Source organism: Ophidiomyces ophidiicola (genome assembly GCF_022830035.1).
Source record: "Ophidiomyces ophidiicola strain CBS 122913 chromosome Unknown scaffold_2, whole genome shotgun sequence".
NCBI classification, from domain to species: domain Eukaryota; kingdom Fungi; phylum Ascomycota; class Eurotiomycetes; order Onygenales; family Onygenaceae; genus Ophidiomyces; species Ophidiomyces ophidiicola.
In genome coordinates this window covers 464472-490928 of record NW_026054642.1, presented here as the reverse complement: position 1 = coordinate 490928, position 26457 = coordinate 464472, and the positions used below count along the sequence as shown (strand labels likewise).

Genomic DNA, 26457 nt, shown 5'->3' with positions numbered 1-26457 from the left:
AATTGAGCTTCGCCCGTCTCACCATGTCCTCCGACTCGGAACAGATCCCTCTCCTCGAGCGCGTCGAGATGCCCGAGCTTCCCACCGTACCCAAGGAAGCCCAGCGCGACATCGCCCTGCTGGAGCGCGAGTTCCTCGATGCCGAGGTGCGCATGCGTGAGTCTCGCCCCGCCCACCCATATTAAAAACCCCCTTACAGCGAACTAATCCATGAGCCTCCGCAGTCCGCGAAGCCGTGCCGGCGATGCGGCCACTGTACGCGCGGCGCAACGCCCTCGTGGCGTCCAAGCTGCAGCACGTCGACTTCTGGCCGCGGGTGTTTGCCAACTCGCCGGCGGACATCGACGAGTACGTGCGGCCGGCCGACGCGCAGATCATCAGCGCGTGCCTCAAGAACATCACGCTCGACCGCTTCGAGGTCGACGAGCACGGCCAGGGCGAGCCGCGCACGGTGCGCTTCACGTTCGAGTTCGACGCCGGCGAGAACAACCTCTGGTTTGAAGACGAGAAGCTGGTGAAGGAGTTCCACTGGCGCAAGGAGGTCACCAAGACGGTCGGCGGCAAGACCCGCGTCTGGGAAGGCCTGGTGTCCGAGCCCGTGCGGATCCGCTGGAAGCCCGGCATGGATCCGACCGACGGCCTGCTGGACGCCGCCTGCGACCTGGCCGATGCGGAGAAGGCGCTGGTGCAGAAGGCCGGCAAGGCCAAGGTGTCGAACGAGGACCGGCTCGGGCTCAAGGAGTACGAGGCGCTGGTGGCGCAGGTCGCGAAGATCGAGGAGGCCGAGGTGGCCAACGAGGGCGAGGCCGACGACGACGACATCGACGGCGAGAACAGCCCCGCGGGTCTCAGTTTCTTTGCCTGGTTTGGATACCGCGGGCGCGATGTGTCGGCGCAGGACTCGGCGCGGTTCGTGGCCGAGGACGACGAGCGCTGGGCCCGGATCGTTCGTGGCGAGGAGGAGTATGAGGACGACGACGAGGATGACGATGATGTCGAGGAGGATACGCTGGAGGAGGCGGAGATTTTCCCCGATGGAGAGTCGCTGGCCGTGTCGCTGGGTGAGGATCTTTGGCCCAATGCGCTGAAGTATTATGGTAAGTCAGATATAATGATATTTGCCGCGAGTAGGAAAAAAGCTCACTCCCCTTCAAGTCCAGTCATATGATGTTATTCCCGATTTCGACTCCGATATCGACCTTGAGGACCTCGAGGACGACGAGGAGGAGGGCAATGGCAATGCCGGTGAGGGCCACGACGACGATGAATCTGCTGAGGAGGAACGGCCTCGCAAAAAGGTCAAGGCGTGATCCACTTGCTTTGAACTCTTTTTCTTTTGCAATATATCCGTCGATATTCCGTTCTATTTTGTTTTTGTTTAAAATATCCTCTCGAATTTGGGTTGTTTTTTACGCGTGGTGCAGCGACGGGCAAGGCGGAAAAGGGGTAGGGAATACCTGGTGAACGAGGTGACACAAAAGAGCTTTTCCCTCGTCTTACTTGTCCTATTCCTTTCTCTAACCCTTTCCTTTTACTGTGAAAAAATTGCCGTGCGGTCGTGGATAACTAATAAGGGGTTGGCGCAGCAAAAAGCATGGTCTTGATTTCCTATAACTATGACACAAATTTTGCCTTTTTTTTTTTTTTTGACTTATACTCCGTACAGTAATACTTATAATAATGAGGAATGGTTTTTTTCACTCGTGGGGTTTCTTCGATGAAATTGGTTCTTCAATTTCGAGCCTCTATATATTGATGTCCACGGAAGGTCCGTGGAGTTCTAGTAACAAGTAGTATGCTGTCTAGATAGTGTGGGCCGTCATACTCAAATGTATGAAATCCCGGCGTACTGCCTACCGCTCAAAGACTAGGCTATCTAGAAGTTAATATCTGGAGTTGCAAGGGTGTGGGTGTATGTATTAAAGGAAGGCATACCAATTTCTTGGGTTTCGTGAAACTTTTGAAGATGGGTATCTCGTCGTATCATGGGGCAAACGCCAGCGCTGCCTACGTTATCTCCTGGGCTTGGGGCCGGCATTGGCCGTTTCTTGTTAAAGGATGTGGTGTAGTGTAGGCCGCGGTGAGGAGGTTCAATCGGCAAGGCTAGAGTGACATGTGGGTAAGCCCGTAGGTTGTCGGGCTAGACCTAGCCACAGGAGGTGTCAAGTTCATAGCACGATGACCAGAATCAGCAGCAAAATCAACACCATAATCAACACCGCGATGCAACAGCTCGACATCGTATCTTGCGCGCCAAACCGTTAGCGAAAAAAAAAAAAAAAACAAAAAAATTTCTCCTGGACAGAAAGGATGTCTTTATACCTTCATTCCGCTTGATAATATGCCCTACCCTCCTCACTCCGCTCTGCAGCTTCCCGCCCACCCGGTCCGCCAGCGTATCCACGTCGTCCAGAATCACTGCCTGCTCCTCCAGCTCCCGCCCCATATCACTAGCCTGCTGCCGCAAGTTGCCTACCGTCTGGAACACCCCGTCCAGCTGCTCGTCCTGCTCCTGCATCAACTCCAGCTGGCGCTGGTGCTCCATCTCCGCGTAATAGTCGTCATCGTGGTCCCCACCATCCTCCTCATCCCCATGCACATTGTCGAAATCCGCCGGGTTCGGCAGCGCCGAGTGACCGTGCTTTCCACCAGCGGCACCGACGTTGTTGTTGCTGTTATTAGTATTGGAAGCCCGCCTTGTCGTCTTCTGCAGGGCGTCGCGCATCTCACCGATTTCGCTGCCAACGTCCTCGACGAGCCGGCGGCGGCGCTCGATCTCGTCCAGCTCGATACCGAAGCGGTACGGGTCATTTTCGATGGCGCGCACGCTGTCGACGAGGTCCTCGAGGTCGGCGTTGAGCTCGTGCAGCGTGGCTTCGAGTTCCTCGCGCGCTTGCAGCAGTTCGGGGTTGTTGGCGCTGGTGGCGAGGGAGCGGATGCGTTGGTACGAGGAGAAGAGCGGCCGGGTGTTGTTGAGCGCGGCGAGGAGGTCGCTGGATATAGTTGTTGGGTTAGCTGGGATGGAGGTGTTCTGGCGATAGGTACGTACGTTTGAACTTGGAGAAAGGGGTCGGTGCCGTTGGAATCCATGTTGGTAGCTCGTATAGAGGGAGGTAGTCTATGAACGTGTGATTCTGATGGAGCTAGTCTATGGTGACTATCCTGGTGCTATCGCATTGTTGACTGTGGTGCCGGAGTGTCGATGCTGGCTGTTCCTGGAGTTGCCGCTTTTAGCTGCGGCTCAGCCGCATCCGACGCTATCAAACCATATTAAGTTGACTAGCTTACTCCGTACTCCGTACGTCTCCCCCATTTACATAGATGACTGTGCTTTCGACACCCATATACTCCGTATACACTGTGTTTCTGGACTGAATTCCGTTTAAAGGGTTGAGTTCTCCACCGCGCACGCCAGATGTCTACTCTTGTGAATCTTACGCAGACAAAGCTGTTGGCCATCGAATGCTTATACCGCCGCACGGAGGCAATTCCGAGACGAATGCAGATCTTGCGTTTTACCTGACTTCCCATGAATATGGAGGACGCTTCGCAGTTCGTTTTCTTCCTAGCATGACTTCCGAACTCCGTAAGTTAGCTACTCCGACGGAATACTTTCACCGGCGACGTGCCGGCTTGGCATCAATATCTTGGCGAACTGGACAAATTTCCATCGGCCCTCATTACTATAGCCAATGCATGCAACTTGCCCTCGATTAATACCCAGATCCCACTGAAAGCTGTGCTGATTTCCTTTTTTTTTTTTGCGAGCTCTGATGTTAACCTGCGCTCTCTCCCGCCCGCAGGTTTTGTTTGAGTGATGCCTGAGAAGCCACTCCCACTCGCAGATGAATGGGACGATGCAGACAGCTATGTGACTTCTCTTCTGTCATTTGCTACGTCTTCTGTACTGTGGTCTAATCTCTGCGGAGGCGTTCATATTCTTGATTTCTTAACGCGGCAACCTGATCTTTACACTACTGTTGTTCCCCCCGATTGGCGCGATTTCTTTGATCAGCATGATATTGGCAATATTCTCGATCTTCTCTTGAGAGAGGATATTACGCAGCTCCGTGGTAATTCGCACGACGATGCAGAAATAGTACACACCTGGCAAAATGGGCCCAAGCCGCCTCCAAGTTTAGTGGAATACATCCACGATATTCGACGACATTCTTTGAGGCGTCAATTTACAACAAAGGATGGACGACTACCTGAGTCGCTGCCGCGTAGTATTGCTGTCGGAATGAAGCCTAAAAAAAGACACGAAGTTGAACATTTCTCTCGCTACGTTGCTTCGCTGACAGAAGATATCAGTAAGACCAGGGGCGAGGCCATCTCTCACATTGTCGATTTTGGATCTGGCTTGAACTATCTAGGAAGAACACTGGCCAGCTCGCCTTACAACAAAGATATAATTGCTGTCGAGCGGAGACAGAATAATATCGTGAGTGCGAGGGGGAAGGATGTTCAAGCGAAGCTGGCGAAGAAGGTTATTGTCATGAGAAATAAGAAAGAGCATAAGGCTAGGCTAAATGGCAGCCGGAATGAACCGGACCTGGACACGGAATTGGCCACCGCTGCCACAGGAGATTTCCAAGAAGAGATGACGACTATCGTCGATATTGTTAAGGAAACCAGTGCTTTGCCGGACAGCCAAGCATGCGGGCAGCCTCTTAATGGTTGTGTACATTATGTTGAGCACGAGATTCAAGATGGATACCTTGAGCCCATAATTCGGCATATAATTGAACCTTCAGAGCCCATAGCTGGAGATGATATCCAAGGGCCAGCCATTATGCAGACTACGGGAGACGCAGATCTGTCAGAAAATGGATCATCGCCATCCATTTCTTCCTCACGCGTAATGGTAGTCTCTCTCCACTCTTGCGGGAACCTAGTGCACCATGGGATTCGTTCTTTGGTAATGAACCCGTCTGTTGTCGCCATCGCTATGGTCGGCTGTTGCTACAATCTCATGACTGAACGTCTTGGCCCAATGACTTACAAGCTTCCTGTTCTGCGTTCTCTCCATCCCCGTCTCGAGAAGACTTCCAAAGCATACGATCCGCATGGCTTCCCTATGTCAAAGCATATGGAACAATACTCCTACGACACCGGGAATGGGATCCGTCTTAATATCACGTCTAGGATGATGGCTGTCCAAGCCCCGTATAACTGGGGCCCTGAAGAAAGCGATGCGTTCTTCACACGTCACTTCTACCGTGCATTGTTACAGCGTATCCTCGTTGATTTTGAAGTTGTTTCGGTTCCTGGGTCGGTACAGGATTCCACTTCAGATATGTGTGATACTCCAGGAACTGCTCTTATTGTTGGATCCTTAAGAAAAGCCGCCTTCACCTCCTTCCCCGCGTACGCGCACGCCGCTATAGCCAAGCTGATTCGCGACCCCCACTATGGCGAATCGATTCAAGAAAAGCTCGCTGGTATTTCCGACGATACATTAAACGGATATGCTGAGAGATACCATCATGCTAAGAAGAAACTTAGTATTTCTTGGACACTGATGGCGTTTAGCGCTGGGGTGGCTGAGTCGATCATTGTCACGGATAGATGGCTGTTTTTGCGCGAGCAGAAGGAGGTCGAAGATGCGTGGGTTGAGCCTGTGTTTGAATACGCACACAGCCCGAGAAATCTGGTGGTAGTTGGAATCAAAAAATAAAGTGATTGCTTTCGCACCTAAGCTTTAAGAGTGTTCTGCCAGGTAGGGTGACTTTACTTGAAAGAAAAAAAAAATCAGGCGCCCTTTGGACTTGGTTTTCTTCGTCTTGGTGAATGGCTTAGAATAATCAGAGGTATTGGTCTACATTTCACTTCTGAAATTCAATCTTTTGCTGTATAACTCCTTTCTTTTAGGAGAAAGATAACCCTGGATTGAAGCACAATATCTGGATCGTTAAAGGTATGGAGTTCCCTGGTCTTTGTAATTTGAGACGTTTTTTCTTACCTGCTGGGAAAGTAGGGAACCACTCTATGGGGAGCCCCTACATCGCCTCTTCCAGCTACTTCACTACCACATAGTTCTAAGCAACTCTGTTGGCGCATGAAAACCATACAAGCCCACCCCCCATGCCTTTTTGTGCGGGGTTACTGAAGGCAAAATGCATCCTGATTCTATCTGTGAATTGCACTGACCTCTAAGGCGTCTTTTAGCATGGGTCTCGTCACATTGAACATGCCAGAACTCTCCCAATAGGAGTTCCTGGGGTTCAGATGTTGGATTGGATACAAAAGACCAGGAGCCTACTTTCGATTGTGGACTGAAAAATGCGACTAATCGAACTTATCGGAAGTGCGTTCGCGATTGGAAGAGAATCTGGTCCGCCACAGCGATCCGACACCGCCTGCGACCTACATCGGCCGCCGCTACTGGAACTGGCCAGACTCGAGCTCCTCCACCTCTTTCATTGTTTTATTAATGGTGGCGTGAGAGAGTTAGACGCGTGGTGACATACAGCACGTCAGGTCCACTACTGTCAAGCGAGAATCGCAGTTCGACGAAGGTCCGTAGCACCCCTGAAGCCGAATACGACTTGCTCTCAAAGCCTTCTTGTTAGGGTCTAGTAGTCGGCGACTCCCAGTTTGCTTTTGGAGATTCTCCACCTCGAATATCCCGCTCTATCCCGGTGGAGCAGATTTGATGGCCAACAACTTTCTCCATGCGACACGTGCCAGCCAACATGTCGCAGGGAATCATGCTGGTAGCGGAAGGGCTGAACATCTGGGGTAGAGTCGGACAGCGTTTCATATTATTAATTGGTGTTGACTCCAGGACATCTCCTCCCTTGGATCGATCATGGGACTTAGGCCGATGAAATCGCACCTCTTCCAGCCCCCCCGACTCCATGCTTCCCTTTCGTGGTCGAGAGCGAGGGTAATAATAATAATAATTTTCATCCATGATCTCCAGCTTCCCGGCCGGCCAAGCCGTTGAGATTCTCCACACTCGCGCATTGCGGGCGACGTGTGGGTCTCCCTTCTGGCACCTTTAGCGAAACGACAGCAACAATAATCATGACAACAAATTAAATGATAAAAGAGAGCAATCATATCCACTTATTGGCGGCCAAAGCGTGGACGCCGAAATTCTCCGACATCAAAGGGAAGAAGATAACCCAGCAAAGATAACAATACTAATGATGACGGTATTGTCTACATCATCCCTTCTATAGCCGGATTACCATGGCTGGGGCCGAGTGATTGCCACCTCCACACAATGGCCAATCTTCGAGGGCCTGTCAGCAGTGTCATTGCCATTATTGTGCTTTGCTTTCTATCGAGCGAACTAGAGATCCTGAGAGATAGCTAGCCCGCACCATGTAGAGTGCTACAGAGCCCTTGCAGTCAAAGCTACCCACCTCTCCGCTTTTACCGCTTCAGCAAGCGAGGTACATAGGTACACACATTTCAACCTACCATGGCATGGCGTCTAGTGTGCGAAGATAACATGGCGCCAATCAGCAAACCTTTATTGCGGAGGGGACATTCATTCCACGTCACTTTTACCGCCACGACTTATCCGCTTTACATGACTCGGATCACCCTGTTCACACTCAGCATATCTGCGCAGTCCCGTATCTGTGCAGCTTCCCGGCGATACCAAGACATCCAACGCTGGAGGACCTTACAGAAAATTGCCTGACTTGGCAAAGCTTGGTGAAAATCAAGACACGACTTAGAGCCTTCGAAGCACTCAAGTCGCGCGGTGGCGACCAAAAGAAAATTGAAAAGCCATGGCTGGTGTTTCGTCTCACGAAGCTGGACGGCAGAGAGAGAAAGCAAGCCCGTATACGAAATACAGACCGTACGTACCGAAATTACCCGTCCCGTCACGGCAGCGAAATACGGACTATCTAGCCACATCCGGCTAGTGTGCCCAGCCACTGCGACTCTAAGGTGTGATCACTAAGAGTGCCAAGCATCACGCTTCCCCAACCCTAATCCGTCGACTGTCTTGAGTCCTCTCCCGTCTACTGCTTGACCGCCGTCTCATTTCGGACTTTTTGAATGGGAGCATAGCGCTGGAGTTGGCGTGACTGTGGCATCAGCTAGCAAGGGGCATCTCGACTCATTTTTGAGGTTTGGCTGTCCGAAGCCAGCGCCTTCGATGGTGCCCTTACGGGAAGGGTTGCAGCCAACGAGGCCGCCAAGCTGTATCATCCAGGATGTGGCGGACGCTTCGTACGGATCACCAAGATCGACCTCTTAGACGACAGACGGGCGTTTCTGGAAGTGCCACTAGAAGGCTTGTAGAACGAACTTTGACTTTCTGTCGCCGACCCCCAGACGCGAAGGACCAGGATTCTCCAGACAACTGGTCCAAGGAAGTACTCCGTAGAGGCGTTACACCCTTGCCTTCCGACAGGGAACATGTGATCGACCCCTTCTCCGCATTTGTCGAGACTAGATTGTCGGCTTTGGGGCCAATTAGGATGAATCCTACACAGCTCGCAACGTGGTTGACACGAGCGGGCAGTGCGATTGACAGCCAGATTCCAGGCCATGGCGAAAATCAGCCAAAACAGCCACGCCGCGGATATTTGAGAAGGCCGGCATATAAGATGATTTCTCTTGGCGGCCCATGGAATCAAGCAAGAATTATGACCATGATCCGTGTATTCTCTCTTTTGGCTAAAGCTGCCCTGGCCAATGCGGGTGATTGAATCCTGGCCTGTATGGCTTTGGGAGCCTCAGGTAAGCGCTTCCGTTCCAACGAAGCCCCCCGTTGCTTAATACTTTTGGGGTGCCATTCATTATAGATGCCGCCGATATTGAGATTTCTTGGAAGTTCCCTCGCCAATCATCGTCGAAAGGATCCCTGGAACACAAATAGCCAATCGTTAGAACGCCATTATTTTATTTTAGACTTCTCAAGTTTAACGAGATTTCACTTCCCGTGGTGCGGAAACACCGTCAAGGGCTGGAATGACACGCGCATCACCATTGGACGCCGAAAATAGCGAGCGACTCAACGATATCTGTGCCCATGTGCCAGGTGATTCTAGATTATTACGCTTAGGATGTCCGTTTTCCCAGCCAATCGTGGATCCGTTAATGCGACACCTGGTGAAAGCTTCGTTCGGCGTGACCTCTATACCCTGGAAAAGAAATTTCCGGTATCACAGTCCCTCCCCTGCGCAAAAAATACGATGCGCGAGTGTGAATTCGAGATGCCATACTTCTAGTGATGCTTAATGATCTTTAGTCTTGAACTTGAGAAAATGCTTCTGTTAAGAATGCCTTTCGCCGTCGAAGTCTGGCTGCAAATACGCAAACATTTTGAGGGCTTGGCATACGTCTGGTCCGCTAAGCTGATACAAACTCGCCGGCTTTATTATTATTATCGCGGCAGTAATAATAATAATAATTCACGCGGATGTACGAGAGCAAAAAGTGTATATCTTCGCAACTTCAGTCTATCAGCAGTACCGTCGAGGTATAGAATACCCATTCTCCGCTCTTGGCTTGGTACCAACGATAGACTTGGCGGCTCCACAGAGTTCCTTGAGCTTATGGGCGGATTGTGGACATGGGGCTGCTAGACCCTGGTCAGTAAATAGAGATTCCTATCATTGCTGAGAGGTTGGGTGAATTATTTGGTATATTATTTTACCCCAATAACTGCAACTTCTTTAAGGCTGGGCATCTTGGTAACGGTGATTACAATCCAAAGCCAAGTGCGCCGCCCCCGGACACCCGCTATTAGTCTTTTGGCTCAGTGCTCGCGTTGTGGCGAGCGAATCGTCTCAAAGCTTGGTTGAGACAATCATCCCTCACTACGGAGTGCTGAGCTACGGCTATAAGCGGGGTTGCATCCATTATGGCCATGTGGAACGGAGCTTGCCCCGTACATATAGAGCGGGAGCCTCCCCATTCCGCCCCAGAACTCATCTGGTTGTCTTTTCCCAGGTGGTTACTCCATCATCCCCCCCAACGAAGAGTATCAGCCTCGATTCACTTGCGAATATTTCCGGTATGAATCCAGCTGGTGCTGACACCCGCAAGGGTGAGGATACACCTCCTCAGCTTGACGAGAAGGGCCTTTCGGTACATGTCGGTGGTGCCAGTGGCCGTCACGACAGCGATGATGAGGGTGTTGGGCTTCGTCGAGAGACGCCAACGGAGGATGAGATGAAGAATTTACGCAGAGTGTCGGACAAGATTCCATGGATCACTTTCAGTGTCGCTTTCGTCGAACTCTGCGAGCGTTTCTCCTACTACGGAACTACGGTTGTCTGTATGTTGCATTTCGACAATGATTTTAAAGAAGGCCATAATTGACACTCATTTCCCAGTTACCAACTTTATTCAGCGACCGCTTCCTCCAGGATCAACGACCGGTGCCGGTGGAACGCATAGAACTCCTGGTGCTCTAGGCCTTGGTCAACGTGCCTCCACGGGTTTGACCCTTTGTAAGTACGGCAACAGAACCGTTGAAAGTTTATTTACTGATGTCGGTTACACAGTCAATCAGTTTTGGTCCTATGTTATGCCTTTGCTCGGTGCTTATGTTGCCGATCAATATCTCGGCCGTTTTAAAACGATCATGTACTCAATTGCCTGCTCGTTAGTCGGACATTCCATTCTTATTATTTCGGCAATCCCACCAGTTATTTCCCGAGGAAATAGTGCAATTGGTGCTTTCGTTATTGGTATGATTATCATGGGTGTCGGAACCGGAGGTTTCAAGTAGGTCGCGCCTGTGAGCGTGCTTTGGAATTTACTGATGGGTTATAGGTCCAATATCTCTCCTTTGATCGCAGAACAATATACCGAAACTCAACATTTCATTGCAACAACGAAAAAGGGAGAGCGCGTCGTGGTCGACCCGGCTGCAACTATTTCTCGCATTTTCCATTACTTCTACCTCATGATCAACATCGGCGCCCTTGTTGGTCAACTTTCCATGGTCTATGCTGAGAAATATGTCGGTTTCTACCTCGCCTTCCTCTTGCCGACTATACTTTTCTGCTTCTGCCCACTCGTCTTGTTCCTTTGCAGAAATCTCTATGTCCAAACACCCCCGCAAGGATCCGTCTACGGCAAAGCCTTTAAGGTCTGGGGCCTCGCAATGAAAGGCAGATGGTCGATCAACCCAATACAAACGTAAGTTGTTATTTCGCGTTTCCTCCATTCTTGAAGTGCATGGCTAATATTCTTATGACATAGCTACCGCAATTTTCAGGACCCTAACATGTGGGAAGCTGCTAAACCAAGCAACCATCCTGTCAAGCCAGAATGGATGACCTTTGACGATGCCTGGGTTGATGAAGTTCGACGTGGATTGTTGGCTTGCGGTGTCTTCCTTTGGTACCCTCTCTTCTGTATGTTTAACCCCAGCCCAGCTAGCGTTGATAATGTCACTAACATTAACATACAGGGCTCTCTTACAACCAGATGATCAACAACTTGACCTCTCAAGCCGCTACTATGTTGCTCAATGGCGTTCCTAACGATGTCATTACCAATCTCAACCCTTTCTCGCTCATCCTCTTTATTCCAATTATGGACAAACTCGTGTATCCCGGTCTGCGAAAAATGGGCTTTAACTTCACGCCCATTAAGCGAATCACCGCCGGTTTTATCATTGCTGGCTGTGGTATGATTTCGGCCAGTGTGACTCAGCACTATATCTACAAACTCGGCCCATGCGGGAAATACGCAAACAAGTGTGCTAAACAAAACATTCCAGCTCCTATCAGTGTCTGGGTTCAGGCTATTCCCTACGTTTTCGGTGGTATTTCCGAAATTTTTGCATCTGTCACATCCCTCGAGTACGCTTATACCAAGGCTCCGAAGAACATGAGATCTCTGGTGCAAGCCGTCTCGCTCTTCATGAACGCCATCTCTGCTGCTTTGGGCCAAGCTTTTGTCTCTCTTTCTGAGGATCCACTGTTGGTGTACAACTACGCCGTCGTTGCCGGTCTCGCTTTTCTAGGTGCCATCGGTTTCTGGTTTACTAACCGAAGTGTTGATATGGAGGAAGACGACCTGAACCGTCTTCCCGATTCCAACTTCAACAAGGCTCAAAATGACCTAGAAAAGGCGCCATAAAGCGTTATTCAGGGCCAATGATTGGTCTTTGTTCTCGTTACGATTTAGCTCAAATATTTAATGTTTGCTACGCCACTTATGTGGAAAATATACCATCTCATGTTTATCCCTATCCTATTATATATTCAGATACCACCACTACGTACATAGCCTCCAGAAATGACATGTCGGATGACAATTACGAAATAAAGCGTGAGAATTTGTCATTCTCATCTGCTCCGTGACACGTAGTGAGAGGTGCTGTCTTGTGCAGTCTCTATTGAAACACAAGACGCATGCCCCCTGTGAGCGCAGCTAAATACACCACGAGAATCAGCTCGGGCACCAAAGTAACCATATTTATGTAAATATACCTGGATCTTGCCGCTGGGTATGCCAGGGATGTTTCCCCCGTCGTTAAACGGCCCCGAGACACACAACCACATCATCCCAGAGCGCATCCCGCACGTCTGGAAACATCCTTGCCATGTTACATATACCAATTCAATAATACTCCCAAATGCCGTCCCCCGCACTCCAGCCGGCGCTAAAAGAATGAGGAGAGGGCCGGGCGGGTATGAGGGGGAAGGGTTGGCTAAAGTCTTGATGTTGCGCCGCGGGCGTACGCAATTATGCCCTCGACGAAGCCCCCCTCCCCAGCGCGCAAAGCCCGGGAGTTGGTTGTCTCGGATCCTCGCGCGAGGGGGATTCCCAAAATAAGACGGAGATTCGTCGCCCATCCGGAAGTTCGAATGAACAAAAATCAACTCTAAATACGGCGTCCTGGGCGGGCGTACGGCCGGTACAGGCGTAAGTTACGCAGCCCCGTATTGCCCCGTACGCCGGTTGATACGCCGCTGAGCGGCTTCGCGGGAGATAACGAGCCTGCGCGAGACAGGGAACGCCAGCTGGGAGGATCGAGCTGCATATTACTCGTCTGCGATCGAATCTCGGATGCTCCCTCGAGTAAGATAAGATAGTTGGCATATTTGGCAATCAGGCGATGTTCATTATTGAAAGAATGAAACAAGGAATTGTGTCTTATATGTCTTATACGCACCGATCGCGATATATAATGCCAAAATGTCTAATCTATAATGTAGGTACTATGATGATGATACGTATGTTCTGTGACCCCCGGCCGTATGATAAACGCCACTTCCAACATAACGCCCCAAGATCACAGGAAGAAACACTGAAAATGAAAAAAAAGAGTCATGTGCTGCAGCATCTCAGGTCCGTGGTGGTGGTGGCGAGATCCAGCTGCCGTCGCTATTCCAAACCCCAACCCCCCCATATTTCCCAGCAGTCGAGCCGCGTAGAAACGCAAACCGAAAGAAAAGATCTTCGGGAGCTCCGTCGTCTCTGTCCGACATATCGAGGCCGCGGTGGCCGTGTCTGTGCCACGTAAACGTCCCTTTCCTATCCTCATCCAAATATGTCCGCCATCTCTCAACATCGTTCACAAGAACACTAACGCCGTCAACGCGAAGCGTTGCCATCCTCTCCTTTTCCCAGAGACTAAACGTGATATTGCCGTTGCCATGATACTCGGGCCCAGAAGGCAACGAAATGGAAACGGATGAGTTGGTGATGTTTGGGCTCGTCGCACCCCACCACCCGTCAGAGCCACCAGGGCTAGGCGGTTCTCCTAGCGCGTTCGGTGTTTGAATGATGGACGCGAAACCCCATCTCGCAACCCCATTGATAAATAGACCGAGAAGGAGACCCTGGAAGATCAGCGATGGTCGGGTGGGAAAAGAAGTGCCCGGCATAAGTAGGATGCCCAGAATGTAGTGGTGAATCCGAAGGCGGAATCCAGGCAGGACGAGCAAGATAATGAGTGCAGTGCCAATTATGGCGTAAATCTTCAAATATCGGAAAAATAGGCCGCCAATACGGATATACCAAACTTGGCAAAGAACGATCATGACGACAATGGAGAGTACAATCACCAAGGCAAGCGGCGCACCGGGCTGGTTCTTCAGATCATGGGGGGTCAAGCGTTGGATTGGTATCCAAACAGCAAAAGTATAGTTATTCAACGCCCCGATGAAAGCAGGTCCTAGATACAATATCGTCTTGCTCAACTGATAGACGGGAGGCGACGAAAGAGGTGCCAGGAGCGGCAGGGCGCAGTAAATATAGAGGACATACGCTATGAAGCTAGCGGGAAGGAGTCGAGCAGCCAGGAGTGAAAGCAGCTCACGGACTTCAGGGATATTGGGGGGGTCAGAAACCAACCCAACGTGGATTATGAGAATAAAGAAAGTCGTGAAGAAGAAAACAGCGGGAGACGTCGTGAAGATCGAAACCAGCACAATAGTGCTCGCGGCGATCGCAAATAATGGCCATCTTAGATCTGGCGGGCAGCTCGACTGAGACTTGGAAAGCCGCAAGAAACGAAACGATTTAGGAAATGTTGACGGAAACAGGGTTGAAGTAAAGCCGTTCTCTGAACTTGACGAGTAACTATGTGAAGCGCCTGTAAGCTCGACAACGCCACAGCCGCCTGTGTCAGATATGGCGCCGGCATGCATTGCGGCTTGACAGACAAAACTATCGGCTCGATAGATGTTGTCTGTAGACCCAGGCTGTGGGCCTCCGATAATCAGGGGTTGGTAGTTGAGGGTCTGGTTTCCCACGGTATGGGGCTTCAGTAACTTTAAGCTACTACAGAAGGCGGGACACCGGAAGCTGAATGTGGATGAGTTGAAAGGCCGACAATCGTACCCATTCAAACCACACTGGTTGCCATTAGACCTAAATTGTAGTGAGTAGTTAGCCAGAATTCTAAGTAAAACGGTTGAAAAAAATGCTTACCAGTAACTCGCGCTGCAGGAAATAAGTTGCGGTTTGCCATAGCCTTTGATATAACCAGAAGAGACCGAGTGCCTCAGGACCAAGGACCACGACAGAAACCAGCTGAAATAGACGAAAAGCAGAAGCGCGATCTTGTGCTTTCTTTTCGGCAAGAAGCGATCCAGAAGCTGTACTGGAAATTCTTGAATACGGGGGAACAGAGGCTTGAAGCGCAGATCTTGCGGAGGCTGCGGACCCCGAAGGAAGGCGACGGTGGACCTGCCAGCCTTTCTCAACGGCAAGGGAACCCACTTCCATTTAAACGCCTTTGATGACTCCGATAGCCAGACCGGAACAGGCAGCGAAAGGCCCGAGTCATCTCGAGGCGCGGCGTCCAGGTGAGAGTCGGATGTCGCGGACTCGTAGTCGAGTAGGCCGCGATCGTGAGCGGAAACAGCAGCTTCCTCGTCGTGATTTGTGTCGGCCATCTTAGAGCTAGTAGAGGGTGTTCAGCGTGAGCCTGGATAGGAAGATGCCAACGCCGGCACACGGTCTCCCGGCAGTCAAACGCGAAAAGACGATGAAACGGGTGCCAAAACGAGCACGGTGTCAGGAGCACAACACGAACGAGACGGTACACTGTGAAGCAGCGCAGACACCCGTGAGCAGCAGCGTGAAGACAGACTGGCAGCGCCCAAGAGAAAACAAGCGGTGCCGACAAGATGCGGCATCGATGACGCTGCGAAGATAAGCGAGAGCGGGATGCCGGCGCCAAGACGCCCGGATGCGGCGGGCAGCGCTTGAGCCACTGCACGGGCGCTAACGGCGGTTCCTGGTAAGCCCGCTTGCGGCCACGCACTCGCCGATCGCGCCGGGCTGCCGAGAGCCGTGTTTCACCGAGCATATTGGCGGCGCGGCGGGCGTGGCGATAGTGCCGGCCTTTATGCCGACGGCCATTCATGAGCAAAATGAACTGCCGACACTCAGAGCTTCATTCCTCTATCGCTGTAGCCTTGCCTATCGAACTGGAATATCAGAAACGAAGCCGGCGACGAAGCTTCATGATCCGTTCTGTCGCTTGATCAAACTCCTCCTTCGGCACAGATCCGTCCTTCAACCCGTTTACGAGCGCGTTCACAATGGATTCGCCTTGACTTACGTTGCGCGCAGAGGCTAGGATGATGTCCATGCCGGCCTGTGCCGCCAATACTCCACGACTTGCGTCATTTCCAAAGGCCTTCAGAGACCCCGCCTCCAGGGCATCGGTCACAGTCACACCTTTGAATCCAAGCGTGTTCCGAAGCTCTCCTTTGATCCACGCTTTACTCAGGCCAGATGGGAATTTGGGATCGACCGCCGGGTAGATTGCCCAAGAAGGCATGATCATATCTACGCCCGCTGCGATTGCGCCCAGGTATGGAGCCATATCCACCAAGCGAAGTTCGTCGAGCGTAAGGTCAATGGTGTCTGGTTCCAAGTCCGTGTTCTTGGTGCCAGCCCCAAGGCCGGGAAAGTGCTTTGCCGTGGAGATAATCCCGGATTCCCGTTGCGCAGTGATGAACCCCATGGCGCAGAGGCCTACGATGTGTGAGTCGTTGCTGTATGACCTTTGGTATTCGTCGATAAAATTACCCTCTTTGCGATACACGTCGAGCACTGGGGCGAGATTGGTATTGGCTTTATGGGCTTTCAGAACATGAGATGCCTCTTTCCCTGCTTCAATCGCCTTAAACAGAGGATAACGAGATTGTCCGATTGCTTTGGCCGTTGCATTTGGTCCCCCGGGAAGTCGGCGGACACGGCCTCCCTCCTGGTCGACCATCATTAGGAGCGGCCGTCCCGAGTAGGCAACACTTTGACGGTAAGTGTCTTGAAGCCGGGTGATGACCTGCGGGAGCTCTTGATTGACATTTTCGCGAAAAAAAATGATTCCACCGACTTTCCCTTGCTTGATGAGATCGAGCAGCTGGGTTGGAGGCTCTATTCCGCGATACGAGAACACCACATGATACCCCGCTTGAGTGTAGAGGTCCGAGTCGCGTTGACCACTTACTGAGCCCGAAAGGAGAGCAAAAGCAAATTGAAGTAGACTAACCAGCCTCATTTTGGTGACAAGCTGTTTTCAGACTGAAAGAGCAACCAACAATGGGGACGGATCAGACGCATTCTTTAAAATAGAACTAGTCCTGCGAGCTCTAGCACGTGCGAGCCTGTCAATTACTACATAGGGTTCGATGTTCTAGCCTAAGAATCCTTGCTGGAAGTTATCGCTTTACGACTCATAGAACAGCAGATCCTCTAGGTGCATGTGATGCATGTACAGAGTAGTTGGATAGATACCAAGCGATGCCACAAGAAACGTTAAGATTTTACAATACCTTAGCCCGTTTATTCACTATAGGATGCCTCTACCATAACTAGCCTGGTTTTATTCAGCTACAGCGGTTGTCATGCTATTCTTCTATCACAATGCCTTTCAAAAATTGTACCCAGAGACACTTCAATGCCCTTTTGCCCGAAAATATGAACAGTACACAGCACAGGAGGCCATTGGAATTTATGAAATACGGTTACTTAGGCGTACATAAACTGACTGGATTTGCTGCAGATGCCACGCAAATAAGGCCGCTTCTCATTAATTTTTTATATACCCAAAAATGGTTGAACATAGGTTGAATCTCGCAGTTTGAATGTCTGCAACTACATAGCAGAGATAAAGCTCCTACCTGTGGGTTATTTGCTGACTGACAAGAAAGGGAATCAAGACCAACCCCCCAGATATTTCACATTATGGGCGGTGTTTAGGCAGATGTGTAAAGCCACGATCGAGCCTGATAACAGTCTCGAAGCCCCGAATGTTTTGTCGATATTGGATAAATCAAAAATGGTGAAGAGAAGCCAGGAACCAATAACCATATAGATAAGTTCAGAGTGACTGGCTGCAAGGCGTCTTCTAATGAAAAACAGAAAAGACGGATTGTTATAGTATTATAAAGCAGTTACATATTATTCCTTGAATCGTCTCATTTTCTATAACCAGAGATTTTCTATGAAGAGAGCATCTTAGTAATGTCCCATCCCAATTTCTTGGGGCTATAAATGCTGTACAATGCAATTTCGGAATTACCGATGATTACTGAGCCAGCCTATGAACCGAGGTGTGGTTGGGCTAATCCTTCGGGATCGGAGGCATATCTTGAGAATATACACGGCTAGGCGAACTTAGGCATGGAGATCTAATGGTGATTTTCTGGAGTTCAGGCGGTGAACTAACTATGTACCTTACAGTTGCAACCGGATATCTTTGGTTGCGGATGTGGGCGAACGCGAAGGCTGTGTGCAAAGCCATGCAACTAGTATGTAAAGTAGTTCAACGTCATGCGAGATTGAATGTTGTCATCAGCGGTCAACAGCTATGAAAGCTCAACATCATCATGCAATCGCCCCTTAATCATGCTCAGAGCGACAGCAGCGGAAGCCCTAACAATTCTGCGAAGCCGAAGCCTTGCCTGGCTCGAGACTTCTCCCACTACTACTCCCATGCAACTCGGAAAAGAACTGAGAGCAATGTGAAGCAGCTGTACAAGTACTTTGCAATTCCGGGAATCCATAATCTAGCCGGAGGTGAATAGCTGACAAGTGGAAATGAATGTCGCTACTCATAACTGATCGAGATACTTAGGCCTGCCACACGCCTCTCTCTTCCCATTCGACTCACTCGAAGCGGATGTTTCGCTTCCGAATAGAATATCCCCAGATGGGAATTTTGAGAGGGCTGCCCCTTCGCAGAGACTGCTGATTCCAAAAGAAAGTGACATTTCTGATGCTCCGACGAAAATAGACCTGACGACAGCCTTGCAATACGGCACGGCAGAAGGATACCCACCTCTGCGGTCATTCATCCGCCAGTTCGTCCGAGAAATACTACATCCTAGTGTACCGTATTTTGGAGGGCCGGAAATAGTTCTAACTTGCGGATCGACTGATGGCTTCTGTAAAACCATCGAAGCCTTCACTAATATCTGGGACGAGGATTGTGATTGGAGAGCGCGCCAGGGTTTGTTGTGCGAGGAATACGCATACCCTAATGCTATACAAGCCGTTCAACCTCGTGGCCTCAATATCGTTCCTGTCGCGGTGGACTCGCATGGGATGAAGGTAGGAGGGAAAGGTGGGTTGGCTGACATCCTGGATCACTGGGATTTCGGTCGGGGGCAGAGGCCTCATTTGATGTACACGGTGACGTTCGTATAACACTACTTCTCCAACGTATGATTTTAACAGACAATTATATTAATATCTAATCCGTTCTAGGCTCGGCCAGAACCCCACTGGGTCAGTCCTACCGCTTCGAAGGCGGCGGGAAATATATTCCCTTTGCCGGATATATGACATCATTATTATTGAAGACGAGCCATATTGGCATTTGCAATATCCATCTACCGCCAGGAATTCAGAGTCCGGTGAAGATTGGACCGATTCCAGTGCTCGCGGCGAACCTTCTGGTTACCCGTTCCTGGACTCACTAGTCAGCTCGTACCTCTCTATAGATATAGATGGCAGGGTCATTCGCCTTGATACCTTTTCCAAGATCATCGCTCCTGGATGCCGTCTTGGCTGGTTGACAGCACAGCCAGATATTGTGGAGCGCATACTGCGTATAACTGAAACTTCCACGCAGCAGCCCTCAGGGTTTGCACAGGGGATGGTTTCTAAGCTCATCCTGGGTGATCAACTAGATGATGTATCTACTGGAAAGTCTTTGGATGAGGGCAACCCAGGATGGCGTATGGATGGCTGGGTTCGCTGGCTCGAAGGGCTACGCGGAGGGTACGAGAAGCGTATGCAAACAATGTGCACCATCCTGGAAGAGGGCAAGTTCTCCCCGGTGGAAGAAACAGTGCCACAGGACGTCGAAGAGTGGGAGATCCTCAACAACGTCCAAATGTTCGATTTTGACTGGCCTGGTGGAGGGATGTTCGTGTGGATCAAAATATGCTTGGAAACGCATCCGCTATGGAATCAAATGCCAGCCGCTGATCTCTCAAACGCTCTATGGAAGCACTTGATTAAAAAGCCCTACCGAACCATCGTCGCTCCTGGTTGGGCGTTTGCACCCACTGATGAAGGGAAGAAGACTTCCTGGAGATATATGCGCCTTTGCTTTGCACCCATGGATGAGAGTGATGTTGCACTGACGAGTCAGAAGTTCGTTGAGGGCATTCGAAGTTTCTGGCAAGTAAAATGTGTTTACTGCATGAGTAATGATGACGATGATAGCTGTGGCGACGAAGCCTTGCATCCATAACGGCGATAGTCTAGGGAGAGTATCTTGAAGGTGAGCGAAGTTTCTATAGCTATCAAATAAGTAGAACTTCTTCTGCGTTGCTAGAAACCACCCGTTACCTCCAAGGCTCCGATTGGAAACTAGAGGAGAATAATTTTTCGGCAGTATCTATGTTTTTTAAATAGCCACGAACAGTAGCATTTTGTATTTAGCCACAAGTAAAATTTTTGTTTTTGTCTCAATTACATACGTTGGGGAGAGCAAGAATTCGGCGGCATCTCCAATTTTAACTTTGAGGATTCAAATCCAACAACATCACAACAGGAAAGCAATGGAAACGATTGGGTCTCTAAGACCTATATTTTGCCCATTATCCCACTTTTAAGAGCTATGATATGTCTTCCAATGCAGACCTCACCGAAGAAATAGATGCCATCAACGCAATCTACGACCCCACCACGGTCACGATATCCTCCGTAACGGAGTCCTCCACGACAATAACTCTCCAAGTCCCGGACCATTCGCAAATATCATTCCTCGTCCTCTTTGATACCAAATACCCAGAAACCTCTCCTAAGGTCGTCGGCACCTCAACGACCGGGTCATCGCGCGGTACGGGGAAGAAATGGGTGGACGTGCTCTCCGAGGCAGTGACGCGGGTGTGGACTCCGGGCTGCGTGTGCCTGTATGATCTCATCGTTGAAGCTCAGGAGAGATTTGGTGAAATCAGTGGTGCTTCAGAGCAGGAGGTAGACGGTGAGAAGGGATCACGGCATACAGAGAAAACTGGAGCTCAGGAGCCTGGCACTTCTTCGGACCAGACACTTCTGTCATCTTTCGGACTCAATGCACCGCCGCCGTGGATTGTATCCGAGCCTACGACAGAAAAGAAGTCCGTATTCGTGGCGCGAGTGGCACACGTAGAGTCAAAGGAGGAAGCGGAGAGGTATCTAGACTATCTACTCGCTACGGAGAGGAAGATTGCTGCCGCAACGCATAACATTACAGCGTGGCGGATACGGCAGAAGAAGTCTGATGGATCTAGTTCTGTTGTTCAAGACTTCGACGACGATGGAGAGACCGCAGCGGGAGGAAGGATGCTACATCTGATGCAATTGATGGACGTCTGGGATGTCGTTGTGGTTGTTACGAGATGGTATGGGGGAGTAAAGCTGGGGCCAGACAGGTTTCGAATTATCAATGCTGTCGCGAGAGATGCACTGGTCAAGGGAGGATTTGATAAGTCGGCGGCTACAGAAAACCAGAAAAAAGGAAAGAAAAAGGGAAAGAGATGAAGACCATTTCCGGGCACTGTCGCCCGGAGTGGTCTGCAGCAAACTTTCGAGCAAGCCTTCATTTCATGATGAAGCTCCAATGAAGAGAGAGAGAATGGATCGAACGAAGGTATTTGGAGGCTTGAGACGGCGACTGCTCCCGAGACGTGGTCTCGCCGATAAAAGACGGAAAGCATTGCACGGGCGGGATGCCCAGGACTTCCCTCGACGCTTTCACGGACCGGGGAGTGCTATATTAACATATCAAGCTTTGAACCCCCTGTTGAAACCGTTTGATATCTTCACATAAGCCTTGCGATGGCAGCCAGATGTGGTCCCGTCTAGGACCCCGTAACTTCAGAAATCGGGCTGATGAAAAGAAAAGAAAAGAAAAGAAAAGGGGAAACGTACCGGTCACTCAGACTGGACCGTTTGTCAACCTCCTAGATTTTAAAATTCGACGGTCATTCCACATGTAAACCAATCCGGTGCAGCCGAGTGGTGAAGCATGGATGGGCTGAGGGGCCATAGATCTGGGCGTCAGGGTCGCCCACGGCCCAAAGGTTATTATCCGGTGGCCTATCAAGAAGTGAAGGTTCGCAAAGTTTACTCGCTCTCAGACGTTAAGAAGTTTTATGCCCATATGGGACCAACGGCGTTTTCGGGCAAGAGGGAACCCATTTTAAACATAAACAGGTTTCATGGTTCGCAAAATGGACGAATTGTGTCGACGAATTCGAAGTATCATTTTGTATTTCTGAAAATAAGTTTACCAAAAATGCTGTAGGCCAGACATGAAACGTCGCTTTCCATCCCAAAGGCGAACAAGCTGATGGCGATAGTTCTTGGGCTAAAAAACTTTTTCGTTTTAGCATCTTGGAAGTCAGCTTAGACTCGGACAAGAGTAAGTCAAGAAAAAGCTGACGAGCCTCCTGTGCCGAAACACGTCAGTCAGACCTATCAGATATGACAACGTCGAAGTGCTTTTGTGTAGGAACAAAATTCGAAACGAAAAGTCATCGATCGAATTTGATTATTTTCTTTTTGCCGGAGATAACGCGATCAATCCCACATGGAATCTATATGGGCTGGTATCAAATTTTTCCGTTCTTTTATTTTGTTTTTTTCTTTCTTTTTGGCCGGCGATCCTTAGGCCTTCACCAGGGCTGGGCCGTGCCACCGCTGGCTGCTTTGCATTAAATTTTTAGCGCAGGCAAAAATGGTACAGCCGGGATGTAACTATGTGACTTGGGGGCCAATGTTCGGCGAGCCTCGTCAGCATCATGGATTTACGCGCCCGGGCGTGCCGGGCGGTCAGCCCACGGGAAACGGGTTCATAGGGCGCGAGGCCGTGAGGAATTGGAATCCAGACCGCTGATCCGCACTGCCAAATATCAAGCTAGGATCAGGCAGATGACGATGATCGCATGTGGTTTGAGGCGCAGAGGGCGAGCAGCGATGCACTGGCGGTGGGCAACTGGCTGATCAGCGGCGGGCAGCGTGAGCCACACCCCGGCGCCGGCCGCTTCGGGCATAATTCGCCGGCGCGGTCCGATTGGCGGTGACTCAGCAGCGCACGTGAAAGGGTGGCGCTTGCCCTCCCTGTGTGTGGCGAGCGCGTGCCTTGCCGTTTCACGCTAGCGCGGAGCCCACCAATCAACGGCCGCATCTCCTCGTCTGTTCTCAGGGACCAGGCACGCACGGCGCCTGATTCGCCAGCGCTATTTATATCAGCCACTCGCTGACTAACGCGCTACGGCCAACCAGCGCGCATGGCTGCCCTCCGGCCTTCAAAGCGGCGGCAACTCCAGCCCAACTTGCCGCCCATTGCGGTGTTGCGGCTCCCCCGCCCGGCCGCACGTCCAACATCACCACCGCCCGCCTGGGGCTGCCGCGGCCGCCACGCGAACGAGCGTGCGCTGTGCGACAGAAGGGCGCAGCGGCAGCCGCCCCGCAGCATGCTCGCCATGGCTCTGCTAGCTCGTTTCGAATCATCGTGGTCAGCCCCGGTGGAAAGTTATGCCCTGTTTCATCGTGGGAACCGACCTCGCCAACCATCGTCGCCCCCCGCCAGCGGCCAATCCCCTCCAAGACATACCCATGCCAAATGCCCCGACGCCTCGACAAGGTTCGCCGAGTGCCCAGAAGGTTTCTGCATGCCGGACTGGAGCCACCATGCTGCTGAACCCTCCCATTCGGTCCCCTCCATTTACTAGATCCCTGCCCGCCTGAACACTAACCTCAGCGGCGTTCTGTTCACCAGCGGGCCTGATATTTAACCTCCCTGTTGCCAGGCGGCCGACACCCTCTTTTCCCTCCTCCTCCTTTTCTTCCCCACACACGCTGGCCCGTTCAGAAACATTCCATCGCTGTCCCTATCTGCTGGATCCCTTCTCTCTCTCTCTCTCTTTTTTTTCTTTTGAGAATCGGTTGGGCTAGTTCCTGTACCCTTTCTCTTGTCCTTCCCTTTGTGACACCCCTGACTCTACTTGCAACATTTGCCTGTGGCATGTTCTGCAATAAAAAGAGCCATTTACATTCTTTGCACATATTGTGATCTAGCTGGGAAACACCCTTCTGAACAGATTCATACATCCCTGTCCCTCCTCAATAAGCCATTGTTGTTGTGCAACCGTCTGAATTTGGCCTCTATCAAGGTGTGTATCCCTATTCAAACTTCCTTCTACATGTGTTCTCCAGAGAGCAACTAGTGCCTTTTTCTTTCTTAGAATTTGTTAATACTGCCTCTTTTAATACCTGTTGCCTGCAAACCTCCTTCACATGTTGGCTATCAAGTTTGATTTTGTTCAATACACACTTTCTTGTAATTCCTTAGCTAATATTCACCACCAGACACACAACTGATATACCATTTTCCTACTTCTGCGCATATCCAAATACACATCTACCCCACAGTTATTCTTGAATCTTGTTCGTCAGGCACGAGACAGGACTCGAGATATAAAACGGACACACGCAGATCCCCTCTTCCTCGCTGAAACAACACTCAAAGCGATTTTCGCTCACGATGTATTTTACCACGTCTTTTGTTGCTGCCGCTGCAGCCGCTCTTGTCGCCGCTCCTGTTAGCGCACATATGTTGATGAGCTCGCCCCATCCGTATGGACCCAGCACGCTCAACAACGGTCCCCTAGAGAACAATCTTGCAGATTTCCCTTGCAAGCAGAGACCCGGTGTCTACGATCCACCTTCCCAAGAAAATGTCATGGCCATCGGTGAAGAACAAACCCTTTCATTCAAAGGAAGCGCAGTTCATGGTGGCGGCTCATGCCAGGTTTCCTTGACCACCGACATGAAACCAACCAAAGACTCTGTCTGGAAGGTGATTCATTCTATCGAGGGTGGCTGCCCCGCGAACGTTGATGGGAATCTTCCTGAGGATCCCAACGGCACTGGGGCCAGCACTTTCAAGTACAAGATCCCATCTAGCATTTCACCCGGCGAATACACCCTAGCCTGGACCTGGATTAACCGTATCGGCAACCGAGAATTCTATATGAACTGCGCCCCCATCAAAGTAACTGGATCCAAGAAACGATACGTCCCCACTCCAGCTGTGGAATCGAGAAGCACGGTCCCCCTTTCAAAACGTGCTGATCTGCCAAACATGTTTGTCGCCAACATTAACGACTGTGTCACCAAGGAGGGCGTTGATATTAGATTCCCAAATCCTGGCTCGTCCGTTCAGCGTAGCGGTTCTGCTCAAAATTTGATGAAGGCTGGCGGCCCTGTCTGCACTATGAAGAACGGAAGCAATGGCCCAATGGCACCTGCAGATGGCGGTAGCTCTCCTTCTGGCGGCAACGGAGGAAACGGTGGCAATGGTGGTAATGGTGGAAGCACGCCTGCTTCTTCTTCTTCTTCTGCGCCCAGCCAGCCTTCTAAATCTCCTGGTATTTTCTTACCTTCTCAACCAGCCTCTGCACCCACCTCTGCACCTCCCGCTGCCGGTACTCCTTCTCCAGCTCCCTCTGCCCCGTCGGCCGACTCTTCACCTCCAAGTGCTCCGGCTCCAAGTTCTCCAGCTCCACCCAGCTCGCCACCGGCTTCTCCACCCTCTACTCCTCCAACTAGCCCATCGCCACCCAGCGGCGGTAATGGTTCCTCTCAGGCCTGTACTGACGAGGGCACCTGGAACTGCCTTGACGGAAGCTCTTTCCAGCGCTGTGCGAGTGGAACCTGGTCCGCTTCCATTCCGATGGCGAAAGGCACTAGTTGTGTTGTTGGTATCTCTAAGGAGCTGAAGCTTGACATGACCAAAACCGCCATGCGCCTACGCCGTCGCCATGGCCACTCTCGCTCTCACTAGATCTACACTCTTTGCGATCTGGTATCGTCTCGAGTTGACACACATCAATCTACAATGTGGAGGACGTCGCGCAAGCGGCGAATGGGGATGTTTTCATGAATATTTTTTTCTCAGCCGTTTTTCTAACGATATACGATTCTTACATTCGTTTTCATTTGCTGGTTATGACCAACAGCATCTGTGTGTTTATTTTTCATGGGACATATTTTCTTCAATCGTTGATATTGTCCTTCTTATGGGCCTCAAGGCTCAGTCAGCTCAGGCCTTGTTTTTTTTCTCCCCTGTGCATTGTGACTTAGGAGCATGGCAAGAGTGCATAAAATAAATCTATATCTGAAATACCTAGTTCTGTCGATCCCATTTTTCTTCAGAGGCTGTGCCTGTAGCTCCGTAGTAGTTCCCCGGACCCCGGTGCTAGCTAGGGTGTTTCAAACTCGAATGGTCCAGCTTCGCATTTGACATCCGCCGGTCTCGCCTTGACTTGCATCTCCGTACTTTGACCGAAGCAGAGGTAGGGCTATAGTCATAGGGCTAAAGGGGTCACGCGACATATCCCAACGCCAGCTCAGACTCAACGCAAAAAAACCACTTAGGGTTTTCGGGTCCCGTGACCAGCCAGCCGCATCGCCCGAAGAAGCGAGAAAGCCCACAATTTTGCTGACCGGAAAGAAAGACAACCTTCGACGACGCCCAACGACCAGCAATCCGTCGAC

General features: G+C 50.8%; 9 protein-coding genes across 9 annotated transcripts; 6 read left to right on the top strand and 3 right to left on the bottom strand.

Moving 5' to 3' along the window:
• Nucleotides 1-23: 23 nt before the first annotated feature.
• LOZ57_000777 (uncharacterized protein) lies at nt 24-1310 on the top strand (the record flags this gene model as incomplete). Its single annotated transcript, XM_049249875.1, has 3 exons — nt 24-156; nt 225-1097; nt 1156-1310. The coding sequence occupies 3 exons, from the start codon at nt 24-26 to the stop codon at nt 1308-1310; spliced, it is 1161 nt and encodes a 386-aa protein (XP_049111035.1).
• A 793-nt stretch (nt 1311-2103) lies between these two features.
• Nucleotides 2104-3090, bottom strand: LOZ57_000776 (uncharacterized protein; the record flags this gene model as incomplete). The annotated part of the gene is made up of 3 exons (XM_049249874.1): nt 2104-2245; nt 2304-2993; nt 3050-3090. 3 exons carry the CDS (start codon nt 3088-3090, stop codon nt 2104-2106), a joined length of 873 nt encoding a protein of 290 aa, XP_049111034.1.
• A 727-nt stretch (nt 3091-3817) lies between these two features.
• On the top strand, nt 3818-5680 carry LOZ57_000775 (uncharacterized protein; the record flags this gene model as incomplete). Its single annotated transcript, XM_049249873.1, has 1 exon — nt 3818-5680. The coding sequence occupies one exon, from the start codon at nt 3818-3820 to the stop codon at nt 5678-5680; it is 1863 nt and encodes a 620-aa protein (XP_049111033.1).
• Nucleotides 5681-9993: 4313 nt separating this feature from the next.
• Nucleotides 9994-12072, top strand: LOZ57_000774 (uncharacterized protein; the record flags this gene model as incomplete). The annotated part of the gene is made up of 6 exons (XM_049249872.1): nt 9994-10255; nt 10314-10430; nt 10485-10707; nt 10756-11124; nt 11188-11342; nt 11399-12072. 6 exons carry the CDS (start codon nt 9994-9996, stop codon nt 12070-12072), a joined length of 1800 nt encoding a protein of 599 aa, XP_049111032.1.
• A 1211-nt stretch (nt 12073-13283) lies between these two features.
• On the bottom strand, nt 13284-15341 carry LOZ57_000773 (uncharacterized protein; the record flags this gene model as incomplete). The annotated part of the gene is made up of 3 exons (XM_049249871.1): nt 13284-14724; nt 14785-14814; nt 14875-15341. 3 exons carry the CDS (start codon nt 15339-15341, stop codon nt 13284-13286), a joined length of 1938 nt encoding a protein of 645 aa, XP_049111031.1.
• Nucleotides 15342-15886: 545 nt separating this feature from the next.
• Nucleotides 15887-16957, bottom strand: LOZ57_000772 (uncharacterized protein; the record flags this gene model as incomplete). The annotated part of the gene is made up of 1 exon (XM_049249870.1): nt 15887-16957. The coding sequence occupies one exon, from the start codon at nt 16955-16957 to the stop codon at nt 15887-15889; it is 1071 nt and encodes a 356-aa protein (XP_049111030.1).
• A 1330-nt stretch (nt 16958-18287) lies between these two features.
• Nucleotides 18288-20161, top strand: LOZ57_000771 (uncharacterized protein; the record flags this gene model as incomplete). Its single annotated transcript, XM_049249869.1, has 3 exons — nt 18288-18477; nt 18536-19097; nt 19168-20161. The coding sequence occupies 3 exons, from the start codon at nt 18288-18290 to the stop codon at nt 20159-20161; spliced, it is 1746 nt and encodes a 581-aa protein (XP_049111029.1).
• Nucleotides 20162-20535: 374 nt separating this feature from the next.
• LOZ57_000770 (uncharacterized protein) lies at nt 20536-21435 on the top strand (the record flags this gene model as incomplete). The annotated part of the gene is made up of 1 exon (XM_049249868.1): nt 20536-21435. The coding sequence occupies one exon, from the start codon at nt 20536-20538 to the stop codon at nt 21433-21435; it is 900 nt and encodes a 299-aa protein (XP_049111028.1).
• Nucleotides 21436-24442: 3007 nt separating this feature from the next.
• On the top strand, nt 24443-25744 carry LOZ57_000769 (uncharacterized protein; the record flags this gene model as incomplete). Its single annotated transcript, XM_049249867.1, has 1 exon — nt 24443-25744. The coding sequence occupies one exon, from the start codon at nt 24443-24445 to the stop codon at nt 25742-25744; it is 1302 nt and encodes a 433-aa protein (XP_049111027.1).
• Nucleotides 25745-26457: the final 713 nt, after the last annotated feature.